We start from the raw sequence: 16,489 nt of genomic DNA, 5'->3' as shown, positions 1-16,489 counted from the left end.
TTTACAGTCTCACTACAGTGCACAAGTACTCCCTTTTCTCCACATCCTTGCCAACACTTTTTATAGTCTTTTTTGATGATAACCATTCTGATAGGTGTGAGGTGGTATCTCATTGTGGTTTTGATTTGCATTTCCCTGATGATTTGTGATGTTGAGCATCTTTTCATATGTCTGTTGGCAGTCTGTATGTCATTTTTGGAAAAATGCCTATTCAGGTCCTCTGTCTGTTTTTTAATAGAGTTGTTTGGTTTTTTTTGATTTGAGTTGTATGAGTTCTTTGTATATTTTGGATATTAACCCCTTGTTGATTATATTGATTGCAAATATCTTCTCCCATTGAGTAGGTTGCCTTTTCATTTTGTTGATAGTTTCCTTCTCTGTGCAAAAGCTTTTTAGTTTGATACAGGTTCTATTTGGTTTTATTTTGGCTTTGTAGCCCTTGCCTGAGGAAACAGATCAAAAAGATATTGTAATGACTGATGTCAAAGAGTTTACTGCCTATGTTTTCTTCTAGGAGTTTTTATGGCAGGCCTTGCATTTAAGTCTTTTCATGGCTTTCCATTTTGAGTTTATTTTTGTATATGGTGTGATAAATTAGTTGTTTTTTTTTCAACTTTTAAAAAAATTTATTTATTTTTAATTTACTTTTTTTATGTGGGTAAGCATACAATTTATTTTTTCTATGTTCTTGTTTTTTAATATTTTTAATTAAGTTATTTTTGGCTGCATTGGGTCTTCGTTGCTGCGCATGGGCTTTCTCTAGTTGTGGTGAGCAGTAGCTACTCTTCATTGCAGTGCACAGGCTTCTCATTGCAGTGGCTTCTCTTGTTGTGGAGCATGGGCTCTAGGTGCATGGGCTTCAGTAGTTGTGGCTCGTGGGCTGTAGAGTGCAGGCTCAGTAGTTGCGGCGCATGGGCTTAGTTGCTCCGGGGCATGTGGGATCCTCCTGGACCAGGGCTCGAACCCGTGTCCCCTGCATTGGCAGGCAGATTCTCAACCACTGCACCACCAGGGAAGTCTGATAAATTAGTTTAGTTTGATTCTTTTGCATGTGCCTGTCCAGTTTTCCCCACACTATTTATTAAAGAGGCTGTCTTTTCCCCATTGTATATTCTCGCCTCCTTTGTCAGAGATTAATTGACCATATAAACATGGGTTTATTTCTGGCATCTCAGTTCTGTTCCACTGATTTATGTGTCTGTTTTTGTGCCAGTACCATATTGTTTTGATTACTGCAGCTTTGCAGCATAGTTTGAAATCAGGGAGCATAATACCTCCAGCTTTGTTCTTCTTTCTCAAGATTGCTTTAGCTGTTGGGGGTCTTTTGTGTTTCCATACAAATTTTAAAATTATTTGTTCTAGTTCTGTGAAGAATGCCTTTGGTATTTTGATAGAGATTGCATTGAATCTGTTGATTGCCTGGGGTAGTATGGTCATTTTAACAATATTAATTCTTTCAATCTATGAGTATGATATATCCTTCCATTTGTGCCACCTTCATTTTCTTTCATCAATGTCTTATAGTTTTCAGAGTATAAGTCTTTAACCTCTTTGGTTAGACTTATTCCTAGGTATTTTATTCTTCGTGATGCCATTGTAAATGGGATTGTTTCCTTAATTTCTATTTCTGACAGTTTGTTATTAGTGTATAGACATGCAGCATATTTCTGTATATTAATTTTGTACCCTGCAGCTTTACTGAATTTCTTTATTAGTTCTAGTAGTTTTTTGGTAGCATCTTTAGGGTTTTCTATGTATGTAGTGTCATGTCATCTGCAAACAGTGAAGTTTTACTTCTTCCTTTCCAATTTGGATTTCTTTTACTTCTTTTTCTTGTCTAATTGCTGTGGCTAGGACTTCCAATACTATGTTGAATAAAAGCGGCAAGAGTGGGCATCCTTGTCTTGTTCCTGATCTTAGAGGAAATGCTTTCAGCTTTTCATCAAGTTTGCTTTGAGTTTGTCACTTATGGCCTTTATGATGTTGAGGTATATTCACTTTGTTGAGGTTTTTGTAATAAACAGATGTTGAATGTCAAAAGCTTTTTCTGCATTATTGAAAAGATCATATGATTTTTATTCTACAATTTGTTAATGTGGTGTATCACATCGATTGATTTGTGCATATTGAACCATCTTTGTATCCCTGGGATAAGTCCCACTTGATCATGGTATCAAGGTGATGCTGGCCTTGTAGAATGAGTTCAGAAGTGTTCCTTCCTCGAGGAAACAAGATGGTGGAGTAGAAGGACGTGCTCTCACTCCCTCTTGCGAGAACACCAGAATAACAACTAGCTGCTGGACAGTCATCGACAGGAAGACACTGGAACTCACCAAAAAAGATACCCCACATCCAAAGACAAAGTAGAAGCCACAATGAGACGATAGGAGGGGCACAATCACAGTAAAATCAAATCCCATAACTGCTGTGTGGGTGACTCACAGACTGGGGAACACTTATACCACAGAAGTCCACCCACTGCAGTGAAGGTTCTGAGCCCCACGTCACGCTTCCCAACATGGGGGTCCAGCAATGGGAGGAGGAATTCCTAGAGAATCAGACTTCGAAGGCTAGTGGGAATTGATTGCAGGACTTCAACAGGATTGGGGGAAACAGAGACTCCACTCTCGGAGGGCACACACAAAGTAGTGTGTGCATCGGGACGCAGGGGAAGGAGCAGTGACCCCAGGGGAGACTGAACCAGACCTACCTGCTAGTGTTGGAGGGTTTCCTGCAGAGGTGGGGGTTGGCTGTGGCTCACCATGGGGACAAGGACACTGGCAGCAGAAGTTCTGGGAGGCACTGCTAGGCGTGAGCCCTCCCAGAGTCTGTCATCAGCCCCACCAAAGAGCCCAGGTGGGCTCCAGTGTTGGGTTGCCTCAGGCCAAACAACCAACAGAGAGGGAACCCAGCCCCACCCATCAACACTCAAGCGGATTAAAGTTTTACTGAGCTCTGCCCACCAGAGCAACAGCCAGCTCTACCCACCACTAGTCCCTCCTATCAGGAAACTTACACAAGCCTCTTAGATAGCCTCATCCACCAGAGGGCAGACAGCAGAAGTAAGAAGAACTACAACCCTGCAGCCTGTGGAACAAAAACCACATTCACAGAAAGACAGACAAGATAAAAAGGCAGAGGGCTATGTATCAGATGAAGGAACAAGATAAAACCCCAGAAAAACAACTAAATGAAGTGGAGATAGGCAACCTTCCAGAAAAAGAATTCAGAATAATGATAGTGAAGATGATCCAGGACCTCGGAAAACGAATGGAGGCAAAGATCAAGAAGATGCAAGAAATGTTTAACAAAGACCTAGAAGAATTAAAGAACAAACAAACAGAGATGAACAACACAATAACTGAAATGAAAACTACACGAGAAGGAATCAATAGCAGAATAACTGAGGCAGAAGAACAGATAAGTGACCCGGAAGACAGAATGGTGGAATTCACTGCTGTGGAACAAAATAAAGAAAAAAGAATGAAAAGAAATGAAGACAGCCTAAGAGACCTCTGGGACAACATTAAACGCAACAACATTCGCATGATAGTGGTTCCAGAAGGAGAAGAGAGAGAGAAAGGACCCGAGAAAATATTTGAAGAGATTATAGTCAAAAACTTCCCTAACATGGGAAAGGAAATAGCCACCCAAGTCCAGGAAGCTCAGAGAGTCCCATGCAGGATAAAGCCAAGGAGAAGCACGCCGAGACACATAGTAATCAAATTGGCAAAAATTAAAGACAAAGAAAAATTATGGAAAGCAGCAAGGGAAAAACGAAAAATAACATACAAGGGAACTCCCATAAGGTTAACGGCTGATTTCTCAGCAGAAACTCTACAAGCCAGAAGGGAGTGGCATGATATAATTAAAGTGATGAAAGGGAAGAACCTACAACCAAGATTACTCTACCCCACAAGGATCTCATTCAGATTCGATGGAAAAATCAAAAGCTTTACAAACAAGCAAAAGCTAAGAGAATTCAGCACCACCAAACTAGCTATACAACAAATGCTAAAGGAACTTCTCTAAGTGGGAAACTCAAGAGAAGAAAAAGACCTACAAAAACAAACCCAGAACAATTAAGAAAATGGTCATAAGAACATGCATATGGATAATTACCTTAAACGTGAATGGATTAAATGCTCCAACCAAAAGACACAGGCTTGCTGAATGGACACAAAAACAAGACCCATATGTATGCTATGTACAAGAGACCCACTTCAGACCTAGGGACACATGCAGACTGAAAGTGAGGGGATGGAAAAAGATATTCCGTGCAAATGGAAATCAAAAGATAGCTGGAGTAGCAATACTCATATCAGTTAAAATAGACTTTAAAATAAAGAATGTTACAAGAGACAAGGAAGGACACTACATAATGATCAAGGGATCAATCCAAGAAGAAGATATAACAATTATAAATATATATGCACGCAACATAGGAGCACCTCAATACATAGGGCAACTGCTAACAGCTATAAAAGAGGAAATCCACAGTAACACAGTAATACTGGTGGACCTTAACACCTCACTTACACCAATGGACAGATCATCCAAACAGAAAATTAATAAAGAAACACAAGCTTTAAATGACACAATAGACCAGATAGATTTCATTGATATTTATAGGACATTCCATCCAAAAACAGCAGATTACACTTTCTTCTCAAGTGCGCACGGGACATTCTCCAGGGTGGGTCACATCTTTGGTTGCAGATCAAACCTCAGTAAATTTAAGAAAATTGAAATCATATCCAGCATCTTTTTTGACCACAACGTTATGAGATTAGAAATGAATTACAGGGAAAAAACCGTAAAAAACACAAACACATGGAGGTTAAACAATACGTTACTAAATAACCAAGAGATCACTGAAGAAATCAAAGAGGAAATCAAAAAATACCTAGAAACAAATGACAATGAAAACACCACGATCCAAAACCTATGGGATGCAGCAAAAGCAGTTCTAAGAGGGAAGTTTACAGCAATACAAGCCTACCTCAAGAAACAAGAAAAATTTCAAAGAAACAATCTAACCTTACACCTAAAGGAACTAGAGAAAGGAGGACAAACAAAACACAAAGTTAGCAGAAGGAAAGAAATCATAAAGATCAGATCAGAAATAAATGAAAAAGAAACAAAGAAAACAATAGCAAAAATCAACAAAACTAAAAGCTGGTTCTTTGAGAAGATAAACAGAATTGATAAACCATTAGCCAGACTCATCAAGAAAAAGAGGGAGAGGACTCAAATCACTAAAATTAGAAATGAAAAAGGAGAAGTTACAACAGACACAACAGAAATACAAAGCCTCCTAAGAGACTACTACAAGCAACTCTATGCCAATAAAATGGACAACCTGGAAGAAATGGACAAATTCTTAGAAAGGTATAACCTTCCAAGACTGAACCAGGAAGAAATAGAAAATATGAACAGACCAATCACAAGTAATGAAATTGAAACTGTCATTAAAAAGTTTCCAACAAACAAAAGTCCAGGATTAGATGGCTTCACAGGTAAATTCTATCAAACATTCAGAGAAGAGCTAACACCCATCCTTCTCAAACTCTTCCAAAAAATTGCAGAGGAAGGAACACTCCCAAACTCATTCTGTGAGGCCACCATCACCCTGATACCAAAACCAGACAAAGATACTACAAAAAAAGAAAATTACAGACCAATATCACTGATGAATATAGATGCAAAAATCCTCAACAAAATACTAGCAAAGAGAATCCAACAACACATTAAAAGAATCATACACCATGATCATGTGGGATTTATCCCAGGGATGCAAGAATTCTTCAATATACACAGATTAATCAATGTGATACACCATATTAACAAACTGAAGAATAAAAACCGTATGATCATCTCAATAGATGCAGAAAAAGCTTTTGACAAAATCCAACACCCATTTATGATAAAAATTCTCCAGAAAGTGGGCATAGAGGGAACCTACCTCAACATAATAAAGGCCATATACGACAAACCCACAGCAAACATCATTCTCAATGGTGAAAAACTGAAAGCATTTCCTCTAAGATCAGGAACAAGACAAGGATGTCCACTCTCACCACTATTATTCAACATAGTTTTGGAAGTCCTAGCCATGGCAATCAGAGAAGAGAAAGAAATAGGAATACAAATTAGAAAAGAAGAAGTAAAACTGTCACTGTTTGCAGATGACATGATACTATACATAGAGAATCCTAAAGATGCCATCAGAAAACTACTAGAGCTAATCAATGACTTTGGTAAAGTTGCAGGATACAAAATTAATGCACAGAAATCTCTTGCATTTCTATACACTAATGATGAAAAATCTGAAAGAGAAATTATGGAAACACTCCCATTTCCCATTGCAACAAAAAGAATAAAATACCTAGGAATAAACCTACCTAAGGAGACAAAAGACCTGTATGCAAAAAACTATAAGACACTGATGAAAGAAATTAAAGATGATACAAACAGATGGAGATATATACCATCTTCTTGGATTGGAAGAATCAATATTGTGAAAATGACTCTACTACCCAAAGCAATCTACAGATTCAATGCAATCCCTATCAAATTACCAATGGCATTTTTTACGGAACTAGAACAAAAAATCTTAAAATTTGTATGGAGACACAAAAGACCCCGAATAGCCAAAGCAGTCTTGAGGGAAGAAAACGGAGCTGGAGGAATCAGGCTACCTGACTTCAGACTATACTACAAAGCTATAGTAATCAAGACAGTATGGTACTGGCACAATCAGAAATATAGATCAAAGGAACAGAATAGAAAGCCCAGAGATAAACCCACGCACCTATGGTCAACTAATCTATGACAAAGGAGGCAAGGATATACAATGGAGAAAAGACAATCTCTTCAATTAGTAGTGCTGGGAAAGCTGAACAGCTACATGTAAAAGAATGAAATTAGAACACTCCCTAACACCATACACAAAAATAAACTCAAAATGGATTAGAGACCTAAATGTAAGACCGGACACTATAAAACTCTTAGAGGAAAACATAGGAATAACACTCTTTGACATAAATCACAGCAAGATCTTTTTTGATCCACTTCCTAGAGTAATGGAAATAAAAACAAAAATAAACAAATGGGACCTAATGAAACTTAAAAGCTTTTGCACAGCAAAGGAAACTATAAACAAGACGAAAAGACAACCCTCAGAATGGGAGAAAATATTTGCAAACAAATCAACGGACAAAGGATTAACCTCCAAAATATATAAACAGCTCATGCAGCTCAATATTAAAGAAACAAACAACCCAATCCAAAAATGGGCAGAAGACCTAAATGGACATTTCTCCAGAGAAGACATACAGATGGCCGAGAAGCATGTGAAAAGCTGCTCAACATCACTAATTATTAGAGAAATGCAAATCAAAACTACAATGAGGTATCACCTCCCACCAGTTAGAATGGGCATCATCAGAAAATGTACAAACAACAAATGCTGGAGAGGGTGTGGAGAAAAGAGAACCCTCTTGCACTGTTGGTGGGAATGTAAATTGATACAGCCACTATGGAGAACAGTATGGAGGTTCCTTAAAAAACTAAAAATAGAATTACCATATGATCCAGCAATCCCACTACTGGGCATATACCCAGAGAAAACCATAATTCAAAAAGACACATGCACCCCAATGTTCATTGCAGCACTATTTACAATAGCCAGGTCATGGAAGCAACCTAAATGCCCATCAACAGATGAATGGATAAAGAAGATGTGGTACATATATACAATGGAATATTACTCAGCCATAAAAAGGAACGAAACCGAGTCATTTGTAGAGACGTGGATGAATCTAGAGACTGTCATACAGAGTGAAGTAAGTCAGAAAGAGAAAAACGAATATCATATATTAACACATATATGTGGAACCTAGAAAAATGGTACAGATGAACCAGTTTGCAGGGCAGAAGTTGAGACAGAGATGTAGAGAACAAACATATGGACACCAAGTGGGGAAAGCCACGAGGGGGTGGGGATGGTGGTGTGCTTAGTTGGGCGATTGGGATTGACATGTATACACTGATGTGTATAAAATTAATGACTAATAAGATGACTAATAAGAACCTGGTATATAAAAAAATAAATAAAATTTTAAAATTAAAAAAAAAAGACGTGTTCCTTCCTCCACAGATTTTTGGAGTAGCTTGAGAGTAATAAGTATCAACTTTTCTTTAAATTTTTGGTAGAATTCACCTGTGAAGCCATCTGATCTTGGACTTTTCTTTGTTAGGCAATTTTTTTACCGATTAAATTTCAGTAATTGATCTGTTCATATTTTCTTTTTCTTCTGTCATTATTCAGTTTTGGAGATTGTATGTTTCTAGGAATTTATCCATTTCTTCTAAGTTGTCCATTTTTTTGGCGTCTAATTGTTTGTAGTAATCTCTTATGATCCTTTGTATTTTGGCGGTGTTGGTTGTAACTTTTCTTTCATTTCTGATTTTTTGTTTATTTGGGTCCTCTCTCACTCTCTCTTCAAAGGTGGCCCTGCTGACTCCCGTTGGTGAGGTTAACCCCAACCCTAGCCCTGCCCTGTTGTGCTTTGATGACGTTTCAACTTCCAGTGATGCCCTTCCTGCTGAGTCATTTCTGGCTGATGCAATCTCCACTTCCGGTTGTACCACTTGCTATGCTCCCCACCACATGACCGCGAATGAAAGAACCAGATAACAGGGAAACTTCAGGGTGAGAGAATATAAGCAGGAAAAGCTGACCATAGTGCACTGCCATGGCAACTGATTGCTGTGGTACCTTCTACGAGGTTATCATCTGCCTGCCTTGTGCAATTGAGCAACATTTGTCTGGCATATCTGACAGCTTCATATGATGGCTGGACAACACTCCCATTACACTGCCCATGGATACCCTCTGGGACATCCAACAGGTGAACCAGCAGATGGCCATCCTTGCTCTGATTCTTTATTATTTCTCTATTTAATTTATTTCTGCTCTGATCTTTATTGTTTCTTTTCTGTCCCCTAACTGTCAGTCTGTGTGTGTCTTTCGATCTGAAGTGACTCCCTTGTAGGCAGTGTAAATTTGGGTTTTGTTTTTGTATTCATTCAGCTACTCTATGTCTTTTGATTGGAGCATTTAGTCCATTTACATTTAATTATTGATAGGTATATACTTATTGCCATTTTGTTAATTTTTTTTTAAGTTTTTTGTTTCTTTCTTTTTCTTTTGCTCTCTTCCCCTGTGATTTGATGACTGTCTGTAGTGTTACAGTTGAATGCCTTTCTTATTTTGTGTGTGTGTATCTATTATTATATATTTATATATATATTTGATATATATATGTGATTATTTTAAGTTGCTGATCTCTTAAGTTTGAATGCATTCTAATCACCCTACATTTTCATTCCCCACCTACCACGGTTTATGTTTTTGATGTCATATTTTACATCTTTTTGTTTTGTGTATCTCTTAACTACATATTGTGATATAGATGATTTTACTACTTTTATCTTACAGCCTTCCTACTAGCTTTATACATTGTTGACTTACTACCTTCACTGTATGTTTAGCTTTACCAGTGAGATCTTTCCTTTCATAATTTTCATATTTCTAGTTGTATCCTTTTCTTTTTCACCTAGAAAAATTCCTTTAACATTTCTTTTAAAGCCGGTTTAATGGTGCTAAGCTCTTTTAGCTTTTGCTTATCTGTAATCTTTATCTCTCCTTCAAATCCAAATGATAACCTTGATGGGTAGAGAATTTTTGGTATTAAGTTTTTTCCTTTCATCGCTTTGAATATATTGTGTCACTCCCTTCTGGCCTGCAAAGTTTCTTCTGAAAAGCCAGCTGATAATCTTATGGGAATTCCCATGTATGTAACTAGTTGCTTTTCTCTTGCTTTTTAAATATTCTCTCTTTATCTTTAATTTTTGCCATTTTAATTACAGTGTGTCTTGGTGTGGTCCTCTTTGGGTTGATTCTGTTTGAGACTACTCTCTGTGCTTCCTGGACCTGCATGTCTTTTCTTTCCAAGGTTAGGGAAGTTTTCAGCTATTATTTCTTCAAATATTTTCTCTGCCCCTTTCTCTCTCTCTTCTCCTTCTGGGATCCCTATAATGCAAATGTTATTACACTTGATGTTATACCAGAGGTCTCTTAAACTATCCTTATTTTTTTAAAAAATTCTTTTTTCTGTTCAGCTTCGTAATTTCCACTACTCTGTCTTCTGGTTTATAGTTCCTCTGTACCATCTAATCTACTGTTAATTCCTTCTAGTGTATTTTTAATTTCAGTTATTGTATTCTTTAGCTGTGTTTGGTTCTTCTTTATATTCTCTAACTCTTTGTTGAAATTCTTACTGTGTTCATCCATTCTTCTCCCAAGTTCAGTGAGCATCTTTATGATTATTACCTTGAGCCCTTTGTTGGATAGATTGCTTATCTCCACTTCCTTTAGTTCTTTTTCTGAGGTTATGTCTTGTTCCCTCATTTGGAATATATTCCTCTGTCTCCTCATTTTGCCCAATTCTCTGTGTTTATTTCTGTGTGTTAGGTACATCAGTTACATTTTCCAATCTTGGGGAAGTTGCCTTATGTAGGAAATATCCTTTAGGGCCCAGCAACACACTCCCCTCTGGTCACCAGAGCTGTATGCTCTAGTGGTGCCCCCTTTGTGGACTGCATGTGTCCTTCTGTTGTGGCAGGGCTGACTACTGTGGACATGTTGGTAGGTGGAGCTGGCCCCTGGCCAGGCTGGCTGGGAGGCCATTCCTCATGCAGTTGTTGCAAGTCCACTGGAGGGCAGGGTAGGCTTCCCATGTGGTTTGCCACACAACCTGGGAGTTGCAAGGCTGCTGCCGGCCTGCTGGTGGGCAGTGCCAGGTCCCTATGTGTCTTGATGCTTGATTGAATGAATCTACGTGTGAATATAATCAGTGTGGAGCTGAGAAGGGCCTTAGGATGATCCCGTATCATCCTGACCATGCTGTTAAAGGCACTTCCCTTGTCTTGTTGGGGTTATTTATCTCCACCTGTGGTTATACTCTCCACCAGGAAAAGGAGAAACTGTATGTGGAACTAAAGCACATCCTGGCCCGGCAGCCTGGGCCTGAGGCTGCAGAGCAGCTACAGATCTACCGCCACACGCTGCGGGAGAAGACCAAGCAGCTTAAAGTAAGTGGTAGCCTCTGCTCCTTCCTGGCTGAAGGACAGACACACTCGGGAATACCCGTGGACAAGTCTACTGCCTCAGCACAAGAAGCCAGTCTCCCAAATTCTGTCCTCCTTTGATACCAGCTTTTTTATTGCTCCAGTCCCGGGAGGCACAGGGCAAGCCTTAAAGCTACCCCTCCGCTCCTAAGCTAATAGACTCCCACAAAACAGGGAGATGAACAAGTGGAGAAAGAGCTAGGGAGAGGATGATGGCAATGGGATAGAAATTTGGGGAACAAAGTTTGTATAGATTATCTCAAGATGATTTAGAGGATTCAGATGGTGTGAAAAAAAAGAGGGAATATTTTAACACCATTGCCCACTGAAGCAGATCATTGTGTCAAAGCAGGTTTTTACTATTCATTCCGCCTGAAATACATGTACACAAAACACAGGCTACTCCCCAGTCCCCAGGAACCTTGCTTCATGACCATCTATGAAATAAGAAGCCATGAAAGGGAAGTAAAATCATTCTAGGATTCTGTTAGCATAAGTTCCCTTCTAAGTGACATAAGAACATTAGCTGGGGAGATGGAATGTTTTAGTATTATATGTGCCTTTTTAAAGTTTTCTCAAAAACTGTATGTTTCCACTATATCCTCAGCTTTACCTGCTAAAAAGTACTTAGATATTCTTGGCATGTTAGGGAAGCCTTATACACACACAAGCACAGAATGTAGCACATGCCAGCTGAATTCTCGCACTTTCCTGTGCAATGATGGTAATAATCATTGCCTTTCTGCCTGGGGTAAAATAGATGCCACGCTACTAATATAGTACTAATCCTTTCACAAATAGAATGTTGTAAAATCACATCCTTTTACTTAAAAAAGGCAGATGAAACAGAAATGTAATGAGAGCATTAATTTTCAGCTTATCACTGTAAGCATTCATTTTACATGAGTATCCTGAGACATAATTTGAGTTTTGCAGGAGGCATAATCTTTTGATTATTTTCATCCCTTTAAACAATTGAATATATCAAATAAAATAAAAACTTATTTTCTCAGGGATGGGTGTAAATTAGAAAAGCACATGTCTTTACACTACTCTCAGATAGGCATACTTAGCGCTGGATCGTATTCAGTGGTTCATAGGAGACTTTTGTTACTTTAAACCTTTATCTGAGGATATCCAGATTTTTGCTCTGAATGACATGTGACCCTTGGTGGAAGATTCAGGGGTGGATAATACCAAGCCTGTCCACCAGTTTGTCCTCATTATCTGGGCTGTTTTAGAAAATTCCACATTCATTGTTTGGAAACAAGGTCTTTGTTCCTAAGAGTTTAACTTTTTTTTTTTTAACATCTTTATTGGAGTAAGATTGCTTTACAATGGTGTGTTAATTTCTGCTGTATAACAAAGTGAATCAGCTATACATATACATATATCCCCATATCTCCTCCCTCCCACCCTCCGTATCCCACCCTCTAGGTGGTCACAGAGCACCGAGCTGATCTCCCTGTGCTATGCAGCTGCTTCCCACTAGCGATCTATTTTACATTTGGTAGTGTATATATGTCAGTGCTACTCTCTCACTTCATCCCGGCTTAACCTTCCCCCTCCCGTGTCCTCAAGTCCATTCTCTACGTCTGCGTCTTTATTCCTGTTCTGCCCCTAGGTTCATCAGAACCTTATTTTTTTAGATTCCATATATATGTGTTAGCATACAGTATTCGTTTTTCTCTTTCTGACTTACTTCACTCTGTATGACAGAGTCTAGGTCTATCCACCTCACTACAAATAACTCAATTTCGTTTCTTTTTATGGCTGAAGACAGTTTTTCTTCCAACATGAAAATCATATTCTTTAGCTCATGATAACATCGTCAGAATCCTTTTCACAGCAGTTAAGAGGAAAGAGTTCAGAAGCAGACGAACACTCGAAAGATAAAGATCCGCCTTTTATGCAAATTTTTTAAAAATGCAGAGCTAGACGGAAAACAAATCAAATCTATTGCATGCCCCTTAGGACAGTAGCCTCCCTTTTTTCCCCGTGGTTTTTTTGGGGGGTACCCCTCGCTTTAGTGTGCTCTACACATCCGTTTAGGTGAGTAAATTCCCTCTTTCCCTGTCCAGCCTGAAACCAGTAGCATCTACTGAACACAGCAGTGCAAGAGGCAGGTAATTAGGCTTCCTATTAGAGCCCCTCGCGTGCAGCACACCCTCCCTGCAGATGTCATCGCCCCCGCTTCTTAGAGATAAGTCCCAGTGCCGGGATAAAGAGAGAACCTGTGAATAGTCCCAAAGGGCACAGTAAAGAGGTGATTGACATTCAGCAGAACAGCAACCTTGGAAAACATATAAATTGAATACCTACTGAGTGGTGGTGGCGGCAGGATGATTCTGGGTAATTTTTACAGTAATCCTCAGATGAATCACGCTCCCTCGTAATGACTTTTCTGAATGCTTTATTAAAAAAGGCTTTGAAAGCAATTTTATGCTGTACGTCTAGGAGTTTTTCTGTTTCGACTCACAGTGTTCTTGAACCACATTACACCATTCATATGTGAGCCTGTGCCTGATGGTTCTCCTTTAAAGCAGGGGAACGAGGTTCCATTGTTTGCCACTGGATTATGAGTCTTCAGACCTCCGTCAGACTTTTACCCAGATACAGACCTTGAACTGGTAGAAGTGTGCGGGTTAACTGTTAAACCTGGGCATGGTTTTGTATCTCTAGCCTCACTGAGGTAAGTGGCCGCAGATTAAAAAGATTTTTCAGAAAAGGATATTGTCTCACCGCGTATCTTCTGTTAATGCTGCTTTATTTGTCACGCTAGGTTTTGTCTTCAGAATTGAATATGTATGAATCACAGAGCCAAGAATATAAGTATGAGATTGAGAAACTTAGCAATGAACTGCTGAACTTAAAGAAGAAATACCTTGCTCAGAAACGTAAAGAATACATTCAGAAGTAAGAATTAGTCAAATATTCTAGTTTTGTTGTGCCTATTAACTCCTGATAAGAAAATAATTGCAGACAGTCACAGAGTCACAGACTTCACTGCGGTAAACTAAGTCAGGGGTGAGCAAATTACTTTCTACAGGTCCCTCAGTGGGCTGGTGTCAGAGCAAGATGGGTGTCTCCTCTGATACTGAGACCCCTCCTTAGGACCCTAACAGGGATTCATTAATATCAGCTCACCGGTGGACCTCGTGTGGAGCAGAGGAAACCTAGTGTGATTTTTTTCCCCACACTGTTCTCACGGTTTGGAGATAATCATTCCATAACTATGTCTGCAAAGGAGGTTCACGATTAGCCTTGTATGGGCTGAAGCATATTCACATTAAAAACCACTGTAATTATGAGCAGTTCACAAGTAATTTTCACCTATGTTTTAGATAAACTGTCTCTGAACCATTTCTATGTCTAGTACCTGACTTCAATATCTGCTGTAGGGTATCGGCATGAGCATTCTTCTAGGAGATGGTAATGCAGATATCAGGTGAATATTTTGGGTTTCAGGATGCCTACATGTTGAAGAGTAAATGTTCTCTTCACTTTGTTATTGTTTGCCTAATCCTGGGGTGAGTGGGCCCAGATGAATCAGCAGGTTTGAACCTTGGCTGTGTGCATTGCCCAAATCATCTTGTTCATTCTGTAGAGGCTCACATTGTGAGTTGAAAGTCAGGATTGGTATTTCATCCACATGGGCATTTCAAGGACATGGTGAAACAGGGTTTGAACGCATCCACCAATAGTCCATTAGTGGCAAACAGCTACTTAAAGTAGCTGGATGCGAATTCATTTGCCAGTAAAAATCTGTCCTTTTTGTAAATCAGAATATTCCCCCATTCCACATTTAGATGCCAGTTCCTTGGTAGACTAAAATATTGCTAAAAACTATAGCTAATTTAGATGGGTCTGGCTTAATGTGTGGGTCTAGCAACTATCTGATTCAGAATCACTGTTGAGATTTATTAAACATGCAGGTTCCTAGGCCCAATTTCCAGATATTTGGATTCAGCAGGTTCTGGATGGGCCTTAAAAATCTGCAGTTTACTTGCTCTCTAGGTGAATTCCATGCACACTGATATTTGAGAACCACTGATATTAATGATGTGAATTGAATGAATGTTGGAGTAGAAACACTGTAGTTTTCTTTTAGGACACCAAAGTTGTGCTTAGGAAATGTCATGTCTAGTTTCCATGTGAGGCAGTTGTCTAGCTCTGTGGCCTTCAAACTTTCTGAGTGTGCACCCTTATCAGAAAAACAGTTTTGAACTTGCAGCCCCCCTAATATATATGCATATAGTTTTTAAAATTAAAAAAATACTATTTTGGAATAGTTTTTTACCTCCAATATATTTTAATTTATAAAGTACACACAAATACTATTGTCACTTTGTGAGTAGTTATTAGTAAAGAATGATTTTTAGTTTTCAAAGATAAAATATTGAATCTCTAATATCTTCTTGCCACTTGCCAACAGGTCATCCCACTCATCTTGTAGAGTTCGCGCACTCCATTTTGGAGACCAGTGGTCCAGTTGAAACAGTTATAAACAGCTGGCTTGGCTAAGCAGTTAATTGCCTTCCTAGAGCTCATTAACTCCCCTGCCTTGGCCCTGGGATTTGGCCTAGTTTCCATTGACCTTACTGATCCCCCGGCCAGGCACACACAGTTTTCTGGACACAGGGAGCATGCTGACAGAGAGACACCCCTCTGATAGCTCATTCCCTCCCAATGGCCCATCCACTAGAATTGCACTGCCCCCGGGCAGTATGCCACTTGTGGCTATTTAAATTAAAGTGAATTGCAATTCAATCAACTTAGCAGTTCAGTTCCTTAAATGCACTAGTCACATTTCACCTATTTAGTAGCCATGTGTGGCTAGTGGATGCCACGTTGGGCAGCTCGGATATAGAGCTTTTCCACCATCATGGAAAGTTCTGTCAGATAGCATTGCTCTAGACTCTGCCTTTGCCTTGAATCCTCATTCCTTGTGGCCAATCTGACCTGGCTAGGGCATCATTTGGTCGTTCCATTTAGTTGGGATCCATAAACTGGAGGGAGACAGAGAGTTTTGAGTTCATGGGAGAGCAGGGGAAAAAAAAAAAAAGATTAAAGAGCTGAAGGAAAATATGCCCAGGCAAGAACAAAAGTGCTGAGATGGTTTAGACTGGAAGGAAGAAGGCTGAAGGGAGTCATTAAGATGGTCTATAAATACATTAAGAAGATCATATAAAGGAGACATTATTCCCATTAGTCAACTTAGATCAGGCCAGAAGCATTAAGCTTAAGTTCCTTCGGAGAGGAAATTTTAGGTTATTTAAGGAGAGAGAGGGCA

At 39.2% G+C, this 16,489-nt stretch overlaps 1 protein-coding gene across 2 annotated transcripts in view; it reads left to right on the top strand.

The window, feature by feature from the left end:
- The window catches only part of CFAP58 (cilia and flagella associated protein 58), a 263,223-nt gene that overhangs the window by 95,125 nt on the left and 151,609 nt on the right, over positions 1 to 16,489 (top strand). The window contains exons 16-17 of one of the 2 annotated variants that reach the window (XM_082425120.1): positions 11,041 to 11,160; positions 13,979 to 14,112. The exons of the other annotated variant lie outside the window; for it this stretch is intronic. Coding sequence (XP_082281246.1) covers positions 11,041 to 11,160; positions 13,979 to 14,112 — 254 coding nt within the window. The remainder of the gene's footprint in view (positions 1 to 11,040; positions 11,161 to 13,978; positions 14,113 to 16,489) is intronic. 2 annotated transcript variants of the gene reach the window in all.

The sequence above is a fragment of the Balaenoptera physalus genome (genome assembly GCF_965194825.1).
Source record: "Balaenoptera physalus genome assembly, chromosome: 14".
In the NCBI taxonomy this organism is placed as follows: Eukaryota; Metazoa; Chordata; class Mammalia; order Artiodactyla; family Balaenopteridae; genus Balaenoptera; species Balaenoptera physalus.
The sequence above is the reverse complement of the archived record's forward strand: the minus strand, read 5'-3'. Positions and strand labels throughout refer to the sequence as shown.